General features: G+C 39.8%; 1 protein-coding gene and 1 long non-coding RNA gene across 7 annotated transcripts in view; one reads left to right on the plus strand and one right to left on the minus strand.

Moving 5' to 3' along the window:
- On the minus strand, positions 1–19,173 carry LOC113989347. 5 transcript variants are annotated; one of them, XR_005567017.1, is made up of 4 exons: positions 18,144–19,173; positions 9,881–10,022; positions 4,125–8,262; positions 1–2,886 (listed from the first exon to the last, which is right to left on the minus strand). It is a non-coding gene; the product is annotated as an uncharacterized LOC113989347 (long non-coding RNA). The 5 variants fall into 5 exon arrangements; XR_005567018.1 differs by having other exon boundaries at positions 1–225; positions 790–8,262; XR_005567016.1 differs by having other exon boundaries at positions 1–4,361; positions 6,325–8,262; positions 18,144–19,170.
- DAZL (deleted in azoospermia like) overlaps positions 18,408–19,405 on the plus strand; it is a 25,797-nt gene continuing 24,799 nt past the window's right edge. The window contains exon 1 of one of the 2 annotated variants that reach the window (XM_027723818.2): positions 18,408–18,547. In XM_027723818.2, coding sequence (XP_027579619.1) covers positions 18,542–18,547 — 6 coding nt within the window. In that variant the 5' untranslated portion in view covers positions 18,408–18,541. Of the gene's footprint in view, positions 18,548–19,270; positions 19,375–19,405 lie in introns of those variants that run through there. The other variant, XM_027723819.2, reaches the window with a different exon arrangement.

Here is a 19,405-nt window from a genome sequence, read left to right on the forward strand (position 1 = left end):
TTTCATCTATGTCCAGCCAGGTTTATTTGGTTGTTCTTTTCTTTTCAGATCAATATATGTATAAATGAGTTTATGTATAAAGCAGTTTATTACAGTGATCTGCTACCCAATGCTGAAGACAATGTGTCTGCCACCACTGAAGTTTATTCTGGAGGTGCAGTCTGCTTGTAGACTGTGTAGAAATTAGCATATTGAAGACAGAAACTCGGCTGAGATTTCCATTTACTGCCATCAGAGAAAACATCATATAAATAGCTGAAATGATGTCACTTTAAAAAGGTACACAAAACAACAGTTGAAAACATTGAAAAATAACTTGCAATATGACGAAATATGTTACTACACAATAGTGAAATATAAGGAAGCACAGGCACTGTTTTCGATAAAAGGAACTGGAAGTACCTTAGCTATATAGTTTCCAGATTTTATCATGTCAGGTTTACTTGCTTTGGCTCTAGCTACCTCTTCTGAACAAAACAAAAAAAACCCCAATCCACCAACCAACCAAAAAAAACACAAAACCCACCCAAATCTGCATAATACCACAACAAATTATATATAATATTAAAATAAAAACTATATATATATATACATGTATATATATGTATAGCTGTTGGGAACAAAAACTGTTGTTGTTCCCAGAGTGCCCTTCGGGACTTCAGAAAGCACTGGTATATGGTCAGTGCAGTATCTTGTGTTCAGTTTGAAAACAAGGAATATTTTTTCAAACTTTAAAACACACAGAAAACCACCTGGGGAAAAAGCATAATTTGTGAGCAAACATGAAACCTTTGAAGTCTTTGTGCTCCCTCTTGCATTTGGAAATATTGGTGCTATGCATGTACTGCAAATGTGTTGCCAGCTGTCAGAGACACCCGATACGCGGCATGCCGTGATCTACATACTTCTTCGTATATGTGGCCTGAAATAGGGGTGAAGGAAAGCAGAAGAGAAACACAGTGACCCAAGGGATCAGATTTTAAGCTTTTGGCTTAGGAGAACGTGTTTACACACCAAAATTAGACAATTTTATTCTGCAGAAGTCAGAAGAGTATGAGTAGCTTGTGCTATCCCTGGTGCATGATTTAAGAGGTGCTCACCTTGTAATAGTTTATCCCCTCACAGCAGAATAAGCTGTAGCAGTTTTAGTCTGTCCATAAATGGTGTGTGCGAGGAATTGCACCATGTAGCTCTACTGGAAAAGAAATTGTAACCCTACCACCTCCCATTCTTCTCATGTTGGTATAGCTATATGTTGATCAAGACTTAAGAGGGACAGCAATTTGCCAGGGCTGAGAGTGACCGTGCAGATAACAGAGAAAAGCAAAACAGTCATGGAAGAAAAAACTGAAAATATATCAAAAAGCATCACGATTGACTCAGGTCTTAATAGTTAATACATAAAACATGCCAATACTTTAAATGAAGGCAGATATTACTCAGTTAAGCAGCAGTCATGAAATCTTTTTCTAATTCAGGAAGTGCTTAAAACTGATCAGGGAATTGGAGTGTTTTTTTATGGTTTAGTGACTGAAAATGATGATACAAATGAAACCACTGAGCAAGAAAGTTCATTTCAGGTTAATGTACAAACACAGCTCAAAAAACTCAGGGCTCCATTATCTTATAAAAGTAATCACAGCATTCATCTCTACCTGATGCAGCATGCTTTTCTACTTAAACAGCCTTACAGATGATGAGCATAGCTATAATTTTTCAATAATGGAGTCACTGTTCACAAATTTAAACACAACTGTAAAAAAATCAGTTCAGGAAATACATACTTTTCAGAACTTGTAAGAAGAGGAAAGTCATTAATTAGAAACACAGAACAGTCCATCCTGCCATCAGAGCTCAATGTTTGTCACTCAAGGTACGTCCTTGTCACACTTCTGTTCACTCAAGGGCACATTTCATTTAAGAGGGAGAAGAAACGATAGACAGGAAATCGCAATTTTCTCTTTTAAAAAAATTCTTCGTTCACTGCTAAACACATCTAGACGAAATACAGGGTGAAAAACTCTTCATTTTTACTGATCCAAACAGCATCATACAAAAACAGCCAGACAGAAGGTAGGGGCAAGATCTGTCCTCACCTGCACAGCCCTCATTGCCCTGGGCATGTTCCAGCTCGCTGTGGCAACATAACTGCAAAAAACCCTTTCCTCCACTGACTACAGTTGTGGCCACATCAACTTCTAAATGCATTTAAAGCAGCCCATTTTTATATCAGTAGAAATGTCTGGTTGTCATGGAAGGGCATTTGATGCAAAGGCAACATCCACTCCTCCAAGCACGCAGTCCCCGGCAGCCTCCCAGCCAGGGGTGCAGAGCCGCTCACGCGCAGAATGCTTGGCCCAAACAACGGCAGTGTCTCATGCACACAGGCCCGATTTCAGGTCTCCCCTGTTGTCCTTGCCATCCTAAACCATCTTTTTTTTTTTAACCCCATCTTTTTCCATTCCAAGTGCCAAAAAAAAAAAAAAAAAAAAAAAAAAGGTAAGGACAGTGTTATTGTAACATGATGCTGAGGGCTTGTGCTGTACACAATGAGGGCATGTAGGGGTTGAGATGATGTTGGGATAGCAGTGGAGGGCTGGGAAGAGAGAGAGAACAAGGAGCCAAATCGAGTGCAGTCTCTACTGCCATCTGGAACAGCAACTGAGGTAGAGCCTCCAGACACATCCAAGTTTTCTCCTACAGAGAAACAGCTGCTTTGATCCAAAAGACAAGCTGGGACTGAAGCAACATGTGTGCAGTGTGCACGACTGGGCACAGCCACAGGAATGAAGCAGAAATCTAAGGCAGATGCACCCGATGGTAGACCCCCCACAAATCCGTAGTGGGGGGACAAACTTGAAGACAGCAATGTAATGGAAACTGAACCTGGAAAAATTCAAACCAAAGTGAGAGAAACATGGTAAGGGCAGAATTAATTACTCATGGGAAATGATATATTCATTGTAACTGTAACTGGTTCAATATTATTGAGTTCCTTCTAAGAGTAACGCAGTGGAGTGATGGGCACAGGATAACAGTTTGTGACAGAACTAAGGTAAACACCTGCCACTGAAGCAGCCCTAAAAACCAATTATTTAACTACATAGGTTTGCATCTGTCTTCCATAAAATTTTATTAGCTTTATGTGACACTAAATAACTTAAGAATGCCTCCACATTTGAGAGAAATTCTAATCTATCACCATTCAAAAAAAGGACATTCTGTTTTTCTCTGAAAATCCCCTCTGCCAACATGCTAATCATATTATTGCTGATCCACGAGAGGTGAGGGGGTGGAGTAACCTAATACAATGAGAGAAACAAGAACCAGTGAGTATAACACAAGGCACAGACATGCATTCTCATAAGCCTCATTTCACATTCAATATAACTGCTCTGTTATACTGACAGTTTAAATCATGACAATGAAACTGAAGACTCCTACTGACGGTAATATAACTATCCAGCACTTTCTTCATTTCTTTGAGCAGCTTGAATACATTCAAAGTAATAAATAAAAATGTTTGTGGTTGGTGAGCCAATGTAAGGTTGCAGATAATTATTTATTATTTTTTTTAAATAACATTTCTTTCCAACCTTCAAACAAGCTAATGTTCCAATCCACTTGGATGCATAGGGGAATCAGGTTCTAAAACATTCCCGTAAGTGAGATTAAGGCCCAAATGAGCCCACATGCTGGATCCCAAAATGACAACTTAACTTTATTTTGTAACACAAAGGAGCAGAGAGAAAGAAGGGACATATAAAAGTAAGAAAAGCTAAGGGTAACTGTTAAAAGCACAGGACAGGAGTTACCACCACCATGAAGCGCCACTGGCTTGCAAGCTGGTAGATCTCCATTGGGCTTCTACCATGGTTGCCTTGTAGCCTCCGAGAAACAAGCTGAACTGGCAGGGTAACAGAGTGGCAGCAGCTCCTGCAGCAGTCCTCAAACACCCCCCCGGAGTCACCGAGCACAGCCTTAAATACTCTCGCCGTGCTAGCCCCTGGATGTCCATCGGCCAGTTCACCAGTATACGAGCAAAGTTCGCCTGGTACCGAGATGGGCCCTGAGTATCCATTGGCCGGTTCCCCCAGTCTCCACGCAAGATCTGCCTGGCTTACCTTATATGGGAGAGTAAGTCCTTGCCATGTTCTTGATTGTAACAACTTTTTATCTTTTTTGCTCATCTACCTGCTTCTGATGGCTTGCTAGGTGCCTCCTGGAGCTTTTGCAAGTAGCTCAGCTCCCACAGCAGCCTAGCTGTGGCATCAAGGCTTTTTAGCTCCAGGCTCGAGACAATGGCAAAGCAGACTCCATCTTTTAATCACTTTACTACAGCTTTCAATTAGGCTGGGTTACTAGAGATCAGAAAAAATTAGGATGTTGTAAAATCTTTCAAATATTTAATCCTTTTCCAGAACAATTCAAATCCTGTGAGACCTCCTTGTATGTCTTCTAGTGCTCACTTGAGCAGTAGTAGCCTTTTATCAAGTATGGAATGCAACGAGCTGTCCCCTATTGCCAAGATTTTCCTTCCCTACAGTACTGCAGGATCAAAGCACAAAGCTCAGAAAAGAAATATTTAGCTAGCAAACTAGTTCTTTGTCTAATTAAAATGCTTGAAGCCCACATGTGTTAAACCCCAGTTTTCTACATAATGACCTTTCTCTCCAGTAACATTCAATGATGAACACTTCTATGAATATATAACTCCCATCTTGTCTACACAAGGGCACTCATACACCCCTGCTTCTGTCCAAGCATCTGCACGAAGTACCACAGGGTTCAGCCAGCACATTTACTTCAAACAACTCCTTCAAGGTGTCCCTCAACAGCTTGCTTTTGGTGAGTAAGGCAACCCATCCACCTTCTAATTCTGCTTTTTCTGCTGTGGCTTTAGCTAGATTTTCTGATAACCAGGTGGTCTTTGTCTAACAAACAGCAGGTCACCAACTGAGGAGCTGCAGACACAAAGCGAGGTATGGCAGGTAATTACTAGACAAGCTCAAAGTCTTACTATGATACGAGCCAATTTTATCTGCATATGAGAAACCACAGCTGGATCAATGGTTGCTTTAATAACAGAATTCAGCCCTTTGTACATTTTTTTCTACAGAAACAACATATTTATGAACCGAAGTCCACTATTAAAAAAACCCCAAATCAACAACCCCATCCTTAAAGCTACTCCACTGTGTATTGTCAGGCCGCACATTCACAAAAACACTGTAGTCTCTTTTCCCTTTGCCTGTCACCCAGGCCTGTCACCCAGGCTACCACTCTTTGATGTCAGCTTTAATACAACCAGACTGCTTTGAAAAGTGTAGTATGAGAAAGAGCTGTAAGACATCTTATCAGGGGCCTCTGCACTTGGCTCAAGAGTTGCATTTGAGCTCAGGTCCCTGCTATCAGTCCTTGCCTGAGTTGCATTTACAGATATGGCTGTGCCTGGCTATATCCTTTGCTGATCCTGTGATTGCTTTCTGATTTGAATTTGCGGCTTGGGCTCACGCCTGTCTCATCATTACAGCCGCTTCTGTGTAATTTTGTACTTTGTCATTCAACAAGCAGTGGAATCAGTGAATCCTGGTCTATTACGGATTCACATACACTACAATTACTCTCCTCCACCCCTTACATCCTTCACTCAAAAAAACAGCAGGGCTGCTCTCACTGTGTCTACAAGAGCTCACTTATACTAAAAGCCTGAACTCCCAACCCACATTACCTCCCCATCTCCACCATACCTCCGAATCTCTGACAATGTGAACATTAGTTTTCTGAGCTTCCTACTCTGCTGAAAGGAGTTAATGGAAAGTCATGACCAAAGCAGATGGACCTGTGATAGAGGCTACTTCTGGCCATTTACTGAAGAAATCCATTAATACAACAACAATGGCAAATGAGTAACAAAGTCTATAGTGTTGACTGTCAGCTTTTCAAATAAAAAGCTAGTCTGGCATCAGCCTGTACCAACTCATGCTTGTTTTGTCAAGCAAGAGAAACTTTTGGAGCAGCTTGAGCATCCAACCCTGACTACCGATGGAGAACTTATAATCACTGTTATGACAACTCACTGATGTGCACCACGAGCAAAGTGTATTGATTTTGTCTCTAATTCCTCCAGAATAATACATTTATGAGTTATTCTCCTGTCTTGCAGAGAAAGTTCAGTCCAGTTGAAAGTATAGCAGAGATAAATTATATTTGTTATTACTATTAGTCTATTTTGCTGTCAGTATGCCATGTAATTTCTGCTCAACAACACAGACTAAACAAGTAGCTTTATATTATTCTTCTGAAACAGCAGCAAAAACTTACTCAATTTGTTCAACTGCTTCCATTGTAGAAGACAGTATCCAGGGTATTTAGGAAAGAAAAAAATGACCAAAACAAGCAGTCAAACATTACATTTTCATCTCCTGATTTGTTTTCTATGACACATACAAAGAAAATCACACTACTTCACACTTCTCTGAGTCTTTTCAGTGTTGACTGTACAGTAACAGGCAAGGAACGTGATCCAGCAGAAGCTGAGTTTATGGCCAAAAGACAGGGTGTCGCTCTTCCTATTACGCATGTGCATGCCAGTATTTCTTCTCCAAGGGTGAAGTACTTTTCTCTTGGCTTCTGTAACTGTTCTTGAAGAGCCCATAATGGTCTTCTCAGAGTTGATGTCATGTATTTGTGTAAATGTGGCTACAAAACACTGTCTCCAGGTATTTTTACATCATTCAGCAAAAATAAAGTAGCATTACATTATAAACTCTGGTCACCTGTAACTATGGTTTTCACCAATTCAAGATGAAGCTGTGCTTCATTTGTTCGGACACACTTTAGATTTCATGCTTTAAACAGTTTTATGGATGAAACATAGTTTGGACCGAAGTTTTCTTATTGTGATATAAGAATTAAGGATGATTAAAATACTTGTAATTATCTTAGTGATGGGGCTTGCATAATTATAGCAGCTTATTCTGCACCCTGGTTCAATTCCACTGGAGAACGCAAGTTGCCCTGAAAAGACAATTCTATCTGAAGCAGCATTTGAAAAAGTGAAATTTCAATTCTGCTAAGCTGATATACTGTAGTATGTCCTGTAAATGTTCTTCTTGTTTCACAATTCATCAGCTAACACTGGACTTCAGGCTGTTTATTAAAAACACTAATCATTAGTTCATTTAAAAGCATTAGATTCAGTTTCAAATATATGGCATATGTTTGAGAAACAAACATGACCCATTGAGTATCATTTGAGGGCTCTGAGTGCTCTGTTAATTTGAAAAACACACTGTAAATCAAGATTTAAAAACATCTTTGCACCCTGAACACTTGCATTAATCCTGTGTATGGACAGAGTTGGCTTGCAATCATTACAACGCTTATTTAGCCTTTCTAGAACTAACCAAAGAAAACATTGTCTTTCTTCCTTGACAAAAGAGTGGAAGCATCCACTCAGGAGATGTGATTTATTTGACAGAAATGTTCACAGCAGATATTTAAGTTCTCACAATGGCTCATTCCTACAGAGATTGACAGCTGAGTTTATTGCCTGGTTATCACACGAAGTCAAATTCTAACAATGACTAATGCTTTGCACAGCTGTAACTGCTCTCTGAACTACCTCATGTAACCGATTAAACTTGAATCAATGTTATGGGAGTGTTCTACAATGTGGAAGCATTTTTGCTTGTTCAATGCAGCCAACAAACTTGCCCCCTGTAGGAGTATACGCATCAGGAACTCCAGCAGTATGAGTCAAAAATCATATTTCCATGCAGCCAGGCAAGCACAGGATTCGTTTCCTCAGGTGGTTTATGAGATACAGTCTTGACTAAGTGACCATCTTCTAAAGCATTGATTTGAACAGTACAGAGACTCTGGTGCACACAGCCAACATTAAATGTATCAGCTTATAGCCACCTTCTGAATGCAGCAGAAACAATAACAGCATCGCTCACTCCCAGCATGCTGTACTCGGGATTTCCAGCTACATCAAAACACTACTCCTGCTGTTCATGCAGTCTTTATTAAAGTGTCCAAGCAGCTCGGAGTGTGCAAGCAAGCCCTTCTCCAGGCCACACAGTGCAGGCTGCATGGGCTTCCACAGCCTCGCTGAACCGGGAGTTTGACGACCTCCGGCTGTTTTCAGTGTCCACAGCCAAGGTCTTTTCTCTCTCAGGCTATCTGAAGGGCACCCTCTTCTGTCCAGCACCCAAACTGCAGCACCACAGTCATTTTCACAGATGTTTCTTGATTCTGTAAATGAAAATTGCAGTATTGAAGTTTCTCTGTGAGATTAGTAATACCATGATCCAGCCTGCTCCATGATAGATAGAGGACTGTTCTGCATATGTTAATGAAGACAACAGGTGTAAAGGAAAATTAAAATATTACATGGAAAGCAGGAAAACTTACAATGGGTAGGATTAATAGAACTGTTTTTCCAGCAGAGATGCAGGCACCTCAGTTATAAGGAGTACGATGAACGTTATTCACTGCATAATTCTCTGAAGAGCTACCCTTGCCGAGTAAATGTAAGAAGCTTACTGTTTTTTTCTGGGTGGATTGTCTCAAACTCCAAGTTTTCATTACAACAATCCAGGACTAGGAATTGGTGCCATGTCTGCTTCAGAAAGAGGTTGTTTCACTTGGATTTGTCAAAGTTTTAGGGAGGCAGTGCCTGTCCCAGTTCATACCCATCCCTACAGGTATGTATTTATTTAACTGAAACAAAAGAAACCTTCTCCCTCTCTTGTTCAACATCTTCCTTTTACAGCGATGCAGGGGAAAGAAAAAAATTCCCCCTTTTTTTTTAGAACAAGGAAACCTGTGACACATGGTCACAGCAAAATACTTTACAGGCTTTAGGAATTCAAGATTTCATAATATATTTGAAGGTAATAAGAGACACACTGCCTGTATCAATAAGAGATGCACTGCCATACAAATGCATAACTAAGCACTGACCTCACTGAATTTTTACCATACTTCATTGTCATATCCTGTGTAATTTTAGACCAGAAGAATATTTACTTGGATGGGGTATAAAATAGGGTGTATCTCTTTTGATCCTGCAATTTTTCATTTTATTACAGCCACCAAATCATGCAGTTAGATACAGATTTATCTGGTGGATAAAAGAAAAGATCCCTGTGTTTTCCACAATTATGAGAATTTAAGCATTGACATTAAATCTATTTTCTTTTGCACAATTTGTCTTCAGAGAAGCAGCTAAAAAAAAGACTTCAAAATAAAACCAGAATTTTAGAATCAGTAATTCTATCCTTACGTTTGCAGAGAAAATTTCTACAATGTGGAAACATTCTTTAAAAATATTAAAGGCAGCAATTGGTAAAAATGTGTACTGTAGCTAAAGAACTAGCATATATGAGTCTCCTTGCTATCAGAGCTTGTATACACCAGATTGCCCCCCTAACCCTGGTAAATACAGTTGAGGAGCTTGAACGAATTTGCCGCACTAAATTGCATGTATGAGTGACACCTGTGGGATGCTGGAGAAGATGAATGTTCCTTCCCTTATGAATTTGCTCCTGCTTACATGGGGTACTGAACCCAGAGACACACCAGGGTATAGACTAGGAAAATCTGAATGCCCTTAATGAGAAGAATAATAAAATGGAATGAAGTGTGGTAGTGTAAATGCTCTGTCGTGCTGCTGGGGAGCAACAAGAAGAGTCTTCACAATGAGCTGAGAGCTGGAAATACAAGATAAGAGTCACAGAAAACTGAGGAAAAACTGTCAGCCACTGTGGGGCACTATGAGCCACTCAAACTATGAGGCAAAAAGGGCAATAGCTGTGAAAAGGTAAGTATCACAAAGAATGCAAAGGAGACGTATTTCTGGTAAAGATACCTGAATATTGAATAATTCTGAATTCTCATCTCAAATGCTGTGTACTGTCTGTGTACTCTTCAGGAGAGATGAATTCACTTTGGACTGCAGCTACTTGGATGAACACACAGAACCCTCTCTGACGTGTGCAGTATGATTTAGTCTGCAAAAATAAAGGTTGACAGGTGTTACAATCTGCTTAAATACTGCAGAAAGAACTTTCAGATTCGAATATTCCCTTGAGCAAAATTAAAACTCATACAAGTAATTATAAGATTAGGCTGAAGTACAGAATTGCAATTCAGTTCCTTTCAGGACATACCCATTAGGATCAGAAAATGATGATAGAATTTAAGGTTATCTGGTTATGCCAAGAGTTATAGTTCTATAAATTACATTTCCTTGAGCAAAGCAGAGATCAGTCTTTGACTGCCGAAGCAAAAGAGAGCAACAGGTCAGCTGGGATATAGTGAACATCTATTTATGGTATGATTAACATTATGAATTTTCAGTACTACAGGAGATTAACAAGAATTATTTACATTTTCAGGTGTGGTGCATTTTGGCTATATTGTCTGATATTACTGTACACTGTAACCTGGCTGCCTACAGATATATTTTCATACTGTATTTTAAAATTTTTATACTTTGACAGCCATAGCTGAATCAATGCTGAGTTTTTGATCTCTTTTGGCAAAAGATCTTAGTTTTACTATGTATTTGTACTATTACTGCAGTGAGAAAGAGAAACAAAAAAGTCTTCTTTCCCTTTTCTGTTACTCTTGGGGGAATAAGTATTTAAAACAAACAAGTACACAGCTTTCCATAGTTCTCGTTTCCATCTTTAACATCTTTAACTCCTTAGTTCTGCTGGGGAAGTTGCACCGCAGAAACCAAACACGTTCATGGCTCGGCTTCGCGAACGAAGATTTGGGAAGGCTCTATCCACATTTGCTACAGGCACGCTGGTGGCTTATGAGGCCAATACGTGACAGACATATCCGATTGCAAAAGGCACAGCAGAAAGATTCCTTAGATGGTGTATTCTGCAATACACGGTTCTTTCTGCATTGCCTTTTTTCCTCGAGGGTGATCCTGTGTGTGTTCTCAAAGGAAGCAGCAGCGTTATAGATGGTGTGTCTCCAGGCCTCCCGATTTGAGGCCAGAGTAGACCAGTTATGGTGATCAATATGGCCAAGGCTGAGATGTTGTTTCAGGGAGTCCTTGTATCTTTTCTTCGGGGCTCCTCTCTTGCGGCAGCCTGTGGCAAGTTCACCGTAAAGCAAGATCTTAGGGAGGTGGTGGTCCTTCATCCTGGAGACGTGCCCTGCCCATCGCAGCTGTGTTCTCAGCAACATGGCCTCAATACCTGTGACTGCTGCTTGCTCAAGAACAGATGTATTGGTCACATAGTCTGACCAGTGGATGTTTAGGATTGTGTGGAGGCAGCGTTGATGGAAGCGTTCTAAGAGACGCAGGTGGTGGCGGTAGGTGACCCATGATTCGGAGCCATAGAAGAGAGTCGACAACACTATGGCTTTGTAAACACTGATCTTGGTGCTTTTCTTCAAGTGTTTATTAAGCCATACTCTTTTGTGGAGTTTTCCAAAAGCACTATATGCCTTTGCTAATCTGTTGTCTATCTCTCCGTCGATCAACCAAACAGGTAAGTGGTTGAGAAAAGAAAGCAGAATCTCTCTCTTTAGTCCTTCTAATCACTTGTAGATAACTTAAAGCTAGAAGTGTGTTCACACAATAGAGATAATTTGTTGCCTAACAACCGAGTGACTTAAACCACCTCCAGCAGTTTCTCAGAAACGACAAAAACCAAAACCGACAACTTTGCAATAAGTTAATTTCCTACTGCGATAATATTGATTATAATTTTGGAAAAAGAGAGAAAACAAAACAAAATCTTTAATTTTATCCCAAGTGCAAGAAATGTATGGTCTGTATTGAAATGACCTGAAATGCACCTGATGTTGTAATTAGTATGACTAACAATACCTTTAATATGCCTTCAAGTAATCCTTATTCATTTAGTTATACCACAAATCAAAAAGTATTCATTCTCAATCTATCATTAGTAATTCTCATGAATAAGAGGAGCCAATCTGTGGCTCCAGTGAGCCTAGCCCAAGACTGAGAAGATGATGCAGAAAACAGTAAATTCGAGAAACTGTTCTAATTGCTTTTGTCATCTTTGTATTAATCAGAACAATAACTACAGCCAGGCATTAGCCATTCAATGCAGGCCATGCATCTTGAAGAACAAAATGCATTGGTTCTTATTCTTTCTTGTATAGCAGGCCTCTTGCCCTAATAGATCCCTGAATCTACTATTCCAAAGTTAAGCCTTTGGAATACAGGTAGCCTTTTTTTCCTGAGAAAAGCTCTTGGCTTTTAACAACTTCTCATATCAAAAGTCTTACTGATCTCCAAATCGTCATCTACCAGAATTGACAGCTTATGACAAAGATTTGGGCAGCTTCTCAATTAACAAGGAATCAGCATTACAATTAGATAGTTATTTTTCTTTTAAAAGACTTTCATAGTCTTACTATTGACCTGTCCTGGGGTGTTGGCTGAGATCACAGTATAATGACTCGGTTCAGGACTCCTCTGATCTCTATCAAAGCCTGAAAATACTATTATTAAAATATTTCATCATCAGAACTTTTTAATCTTTTCATAATTCCCGAGTGGATAAGGTTATTGCAGTGTAAAGCCATTGACATCAATATAAATAAAACTCTCTTAGTAGGCAAAGTTCCCTGTAAAACTATCCAGTGACTTCTAGTCATTTGAATTTTATGAGACAGAATGAGGAAAATAAATTAGCTAAAGCACAATTTGATTCCAAATGAAAATAAAACTTAACACTGTAACAGTTGAAAAGAACACAAATATTGAGTAACTGGTACAACAGATTAAAATTATTAATCTTTCCCATGCAGTATATATATATATGAGCTAGAAAAATATAAATGCTTCAATTATTATACTACAGAATTCTTCTGTCTCCACCCCTTCATCTTCAAGTACTTTGTTAAAAAACTGAAGAAGCACAAAAAGGTGGATTTTTAATTCAGTATTCTTTTGTTTTGATTCCTGTAGTATCACATGGTAGAAAACACGCAGATAGCGATCTTTTTTTCAGCCACATTAGTACTGATCAAAGTAATGTACTTTCACCGAAGTCAGTGAAATTGTAAAGGTTTTAAGGCTTGATTTGCTGACAAAAGGAGTAACTCCAGTATCCAGATGCATAACTTCTAACTCAGGTAAGTCTCCCATTAAATTAAGGGAAAAAATAACCCAGCTAAAGTATAGAAAATCAGGCCCATAATCATGATGCCAAACAAAAGGTTAAAGTTCAGACTTTGTGCTATGAAGTAACCTTATATGAAGGATAAAGGCTTTAAAACCCCCATCAGAGATGTCTTTGGACAGCCCAAGGCTCTTGTGTGGGTCCTGCAACAATACAGCCATTTTTCTCTCCCTGAATATGTTAAAGAAACAAAGGGCAAGATGAGCCTACACTTCTCTGTCCTTTCTTTGGCACAGTTAAGAACGGGCACCAGGGCTGCTTTTGTTCTCCTTCCTGATTTCTGCTCTAGTACAGAAGTAGAACAGCAAAAATCTTGTCAGAAGACTATCAACTGTAGTTTTTCTGTAATTTTTGAGCAATCTACTCTGCAAGTAAAAGTACAAATGCAGCTGTAAACAGAGCTGTTCATACTTTCACACACACACTCCACTCCTGCGATCTTAGCAAACAGTACAGTGTAAACAATCCCTGAGCTTGCCTCCAAATCCAAAATGGAGCTACCTTAAATTAGACCTTGACCTTAAATTTTTTTCTTCTTAAATAATTTCAGAAAATAGGATTCTTCTGCTTCTGATAGACCACCCATCAGTTTTCAACTTGTTAGCCACGTAGACTGGAGTTCTGAAAAATAATTGTTCCTCTACTTAGATCACATAAGTTAAAAACACACTCTTAATTTAATGAAGATGGACAAATTTACTCAGCTTAATGGTTAAATATGAACTGTTCTAGATAGGAAATTAATTAAAACTGGAACAACTATTCCATCTATGGTTCCTCAGTATTAGAATATCGCTCAATGAAATCAAAGCGCTCCCAGCATAGACACGCTGGATTTGTACCACTGCATAATTCCTGGAAGGAATATAATAATAAGAATAGCTTTTCTAAATGAGAGGAACAGATGTTATGACAGAAACGTCCAGTGTAGACATCTGTTATAAAAATGAGGTGCTTCAGCTTAATCATTTAAAAACAGTGGTAAAACACATTGAGTACTTTAAAGTCAGATCAATATGTTTAAACGATAACAGAAATAAAAATTTGTTCTGTTTCAGTAAATTGCAAATAGTGAGAAGTCCTTGTCTAAAGGACTAAAGGTAAATTAAAGTAGAACTACCAGAATTTAATTAACACTGAAGAAACTTAAATTTTTCCATGGACTACTCACCATTGGTTACAAACATACACTCCATAGTGAGTATAAATAATTGTTATTTATGAAGCAGTGTAGTAGCATGACCATCCTATAAAATGAAACAGGTCACTCGCTAATTTCTTAAAGGATAAAAATATTTTTAGAAACAAACAAAAAAAAAACCTTAAAAGTTAAGCACCTCTCAATTCAAAATTCTCAAGCCATTTACGGATGAGTAAAAAAAGAAAGACAAACATAGAAGCCCTCTAGCTCTCTTAACACAGTCAAAAAAAATTCCTGTATCTTCTGTTCTCCTTGTGCAGATATATTCCACAACTTGTAGTGCAGCGTTTGCTGTAGGGAGGAATCGTTAACTTTGCACAACTGCCCTCGAGGTATTAAGTCTCGTACACTCAGAATAACTATGCTTGTGTCTGAGCCTCCAAGACAATACCAGTACATTTAGTCAGCACTGTTTCTCACAGTTCACCTTCACATTGCTTACAGTCGGTAATAATGTAAATGAAGGAAGACTGAGATAAGGCCAGACCTGTCCACTTCAAGTCTTTTCAGACAAATGCATATTACTTTTTAAAACAGAAATAAATAATGTATTAGGTAACAAGCTGGCTTTCTCTTGCTTCCCTGTATAACTACTATCATTTAGAATACTTAATATGGAATACCTAACTCTCCCAAACTAATGCTATATTTGTAGTCCCACTCCACAGCACTACAATGAAAGGGGCAAACATCACGTGAAATGCGCAAATGGACCTGTACTGTCAAAGAAGTAACAAGCTGATATACCAGGAACACTGCCAGAGAACTTATTTCAGTTCGTGTCATAGAAGCCCACCTGGGACTCTAGTTACTCATATGGATACATCTAGATCCAGCACATTCCAGCAAAGACACTGCAAATGAAACTCACTCAAAAGTTAATTAAGGCTTTTATGCACATGGAACTGTTCCTAATTAATTCCATATGAGGCCATTCTTAATACAGAAGTGCCACATTCCATTTTAGTTAAAACAAACTGGTTTGTTCAGGAATGAGTTGCCCATAAATAGAATTAATCAAAATAATTTGTAGACTATTTTAATTACCTGTGACAAAACAGGATTAAAAACACCTAACCAATAGGCTTTAATTCCTAGATTTAGAGATCTGTCTGTAGGGATCTCCCTGTAAAAGCACCTTACATTAAAAATGTGATAAAAATATTAATTAGCAATATTTTGACTTTTTAAAACAGGTATAGAAAAAAATCAAAGAAAATACATCATTGTGAAAAGACACAAGTTTCAAGTTTCTGAAGAATGCCTTTTAGTTTTCAGGCCTTGTAAATGCCTCCATCCTCTCACTTCATAAAAAACTCGATTTGAGAAGGATTTGTAAAATCACATTGCTCTCAAATCAAGTGCACTTAGCAGGGAGTTAATGACTTCAGGCTTAATGAGTACAAACACTGCAACAGAAAAAACCATGGTATAATACCAGAAACTATCTGAACATATTTGTTGGCTTCCTCTGGCAAAAGAATGTTTAGGAGGCTATTGTCCTTCCTACAAGATTCTAATTGCTTTAGAAAAGAGCCTTAGATATGAAGTTTGCAAAAGATTTTGTAGGATTTACTTACACAACAAGAATTTTAATATGCCTGTGATACAGACTGAATGCAACTTTTTTTTTTTGGCGGTATATTCATCTTAGCTCTGAGTTCCACTACAAATGCAGTTATACTAAGCAAAACATTTGCATAATAATACCTATTTCAGCAAATGGGCCTTTCCAGCTATTTGCCCTGCAGACATTAACTGTGTTTAAGTCGTTAGACTTTGTCAGATATAACCAGTACCTTATCAGCAAATCTGCCAATTGTGGACAGTCATATGCAAATAATCCTCGACCATCAGGAAAGGGGGGCAGAGGTCCGTCTGTAGTTGTTTAATGGCTTGCGAATAGCTCAACGTGCTGTTAACTCTCTGTAACTCTCCGACAGCTAGCTAGAAGTATTACTATTCCACTCTTGACTGTTTAACGCTTTGTGCAAGAAAGGAGAACACGAAGCAGAAACGTAGTATTTACTGTAAATTTTTAATTCTGCTACCGATCTCATGAGGTGATAAGTACCTCTTCCTTCTCACTTCAGTCTGAACAGCAATATTGATAAAACAAAGACAATAATTTCCTACTCCGCTCCCCCCACCCCTTTTGAGATTTGTGTATTGGCAGCAGAAGATAAATTACCCTCTCCTTTATTTTAAGCAACAGATGTTCTATAATTTTAGAAGCTAATACCAGTTAAGGAAAAACAGGACACAAACCTGACCCAAACCCACCCCACAGAAGCTCAGAAGGACAGCTTCACAGAACTAGAAGAATCTATAATGCCTTGTTAAGGGTTGCTTTTCTATAGCAACTACACTGTTCTGCTTTTGCGTTGGAATTACACTAGATTTGCTAAAAGAGGACAACATTCACCATAATTTCCACAGCCAAAGGTAAAGAATTCTTTATCTTGGACCAGCATTCATATTATCACTTTCAGGACAGCTATCTTCCATTTAATAGCAAACAAGAAATCCTTCCGAATAGTTGCAGTTAAGGCCATAAAAGAGGAGTAAGAAAGTAAAGTACACATTCAATCCACCCCGAATCTGGCTTCTGCTCTATTTTGGACAATTAAGAGTAGGTTTAGTTTCAGGATTTATTAAAAGGAGAAATACTCCCTTTGCACTTAAGAAATAGTGATACTAACTTGTTGTCACTCCTAAGGTCAAATATTATTCCATTTTTTAAAAGTAAATACTATGTATTATTTTCCCCTCATTGTTGGGAGTCCATTTTCAAAATCTCAGCCATTGCAAATAAAAATATAGATCTTATAAAGTATTGCAGAATATGTCTTTTATTTAAGTAAGGAGGCATTAGGTGCAGGAAAGTCAACAATTACCTTTAGATAATACTGCAATCCCAGCAGCTTTAACAAAATCTCTCCTACAGTTAACATAAATACAACTTTTGTGATCAGGGCTTTGTTACTGCTATTACCTAAACCAACTCTGGGTCCAGGTATATCTAGTGCAGCAGATTACTTTTAATATGTGATTACTCATGTCACTTGGTGCACTGTTAAAAAAAACCCCATAACAAGAAACAAAATTCCATCGGAAAAAAACAGCTTACATGTTAGATACGTTCCAGTTTGTCAATTTAGCCTTCTACTTTCATTTTTCATCCTAAAAAAGGATCATTCTTATGCTTTTGCCATTAAAAAACCCTGCATAAATAAAACATTTTACTAACCTAGCTCGGTTAGACGTTGGGTTAATTTTGTCAAGACATCCATAAGTTTCCCCTCTCTGTGGAACTTTCAAAAATCAGAATCTGTTCTAAACATCTGACACCAGTGGCAAAAAACTATTTAAAAATTATTTCCAAACCCTGTCGTCTTATTGTAGAACCAGAGAGTTTCCTTCTGGAAAGGTCTTCAGCCACTGGTGATGAAACAGTAAGCTGCTTTTCAGTACAGGCCGTCACACCATGGAAACAGATTGCTCTAGAATAGCTATATAACATTGGAAACAGATTGCTCTAGAATAGCTATATAACATTGGTTCATGAAAACAGCGACGAGAAAGCTACAGCTTCTGTCTGAAAAGCTTTGTCTCAAAGGTTCTTCAACAACACACCAGTGCCACAAACCAAGTTTAGAGCGAGTTCTCGTCAAAAATGCCAAGAGCTGCTGCCATCACACGCACTCAGCAGCAACATCCCGCACAACAATGCCGCAAATAACAGGCCTCACCTCATTTCCCAACGAAGAGAAACCACGTTTTCCTCGTCCCTTTGTCTCCAGTCGTTTGAAGCATGTCGGGAAAGGGTGTATCTGGGCATAGGTACGGGAGCAGCTGTATCTGGGCGGATGTATCTGGGCAGATGTATATGGGCAGCTACACGAGGGAGCTCCATGAGGGGCGGAGAGAACGAATGTGAGAAAGCCACCCCGGTTGGTGTAAGCCTCTTCCCCGCCCCTTTCCACTTGGGGCTACTTAACAAGGCGACCGCAGGGGGGTCTCCGTTTCACTCACAGGTGACATTGAGGATCTGGCTAAGGTGTCCCCAGTTTTTCTCAAAAAATATAATTTTGCTTTTGTTTTAAAAGCCTCATTTTTTGGTGTGTGGGCGCAGCCTCGGCTTTGGTGAATGATGGTAGGTGGAGGGAAGAGAAAGGGGCGCCGTCCCGGGACAGAGGGTACTGGGGTGCTGGGAGGTAATGCGAGGCGCATGAACGCGGAGCCGCCGGGAAGAAATTTTTTACAGAGAGGGTAATCAGGCGGGGTTATGTTGCCTTATAGCGCTGTGACGGGGAGGAGCCCCTGAGGGCTACTAGCATTTAAAACACCTTGAAGGTTTTAAAATCTAACGAGATGAGGGGTTAAGGTTATGGAGGGAATGCCGCGAGTGAAAAGCCACGGAGTTGTGCGAGGGAAGCTGGGGGTCAGCCTTACGGTCTGGCGAGGGCTTGGCGACGGACCGGTCTTCACACCATGAGCGGCCATTTTATGGCGGCGGCGCCGCCATATGGACTCAGCTGCTCGCTGCCGTGGTGCTGCTGCCCTGCGCACGGCGCTTCGCCTGTCCCCGGGCGGCGTACCCCGCCGCGCTTAGGGTCGGCGGGAACCCTTGTCGGGGGCTTCTGAACAGCTTCCATTGTCCTCAGAGAGGATCTGAGGAGTGCGAAACCTCCTTCCCCGCGCCACGTCGGCGCTGGGCATCTGAGGTGCGAGGGCGTAAAATGGCGGCGGCACCACGGCCCCGCTCGCCCGAGGTTCCTCGTTTCGGCTTCCCTCACGCGCCAGATACAAACTCCGCCCTCGCCCAGTGCGCTGCGGGCGCCGTGAGGGGAGCGGGAGCAGCTGCCGTCGGAGCGCGCTCCGACAGCTCACTTCCTATTTGTTCTTAGTGTTTTGGGTTTTTTTTTTAATTTGAAAACCGAGACTTGCGACTGAAGCGTAGACGCTTCGAACAGTATACGAGTAAAGTGTTCTTCTTTTTTTTTTTTTTTTT

The sequence above is a fragment of the Pipra filicauda genome, unplaced genomic scaffold (genome assembly GCF_003945595.2).
Source record: "Pipra filicauda isolate LSUMZ 115617 unplaced genomic scaffold, ASM394559v2 scaffold84_size4826128_pilon, whole genome shotgun sequence".
Taxonomy (NCBI): Eukaryota; Metazoa; Chordata; class Aves; order Passeriformes; family Pipridae; genus Pipra; species Pipra filicauda.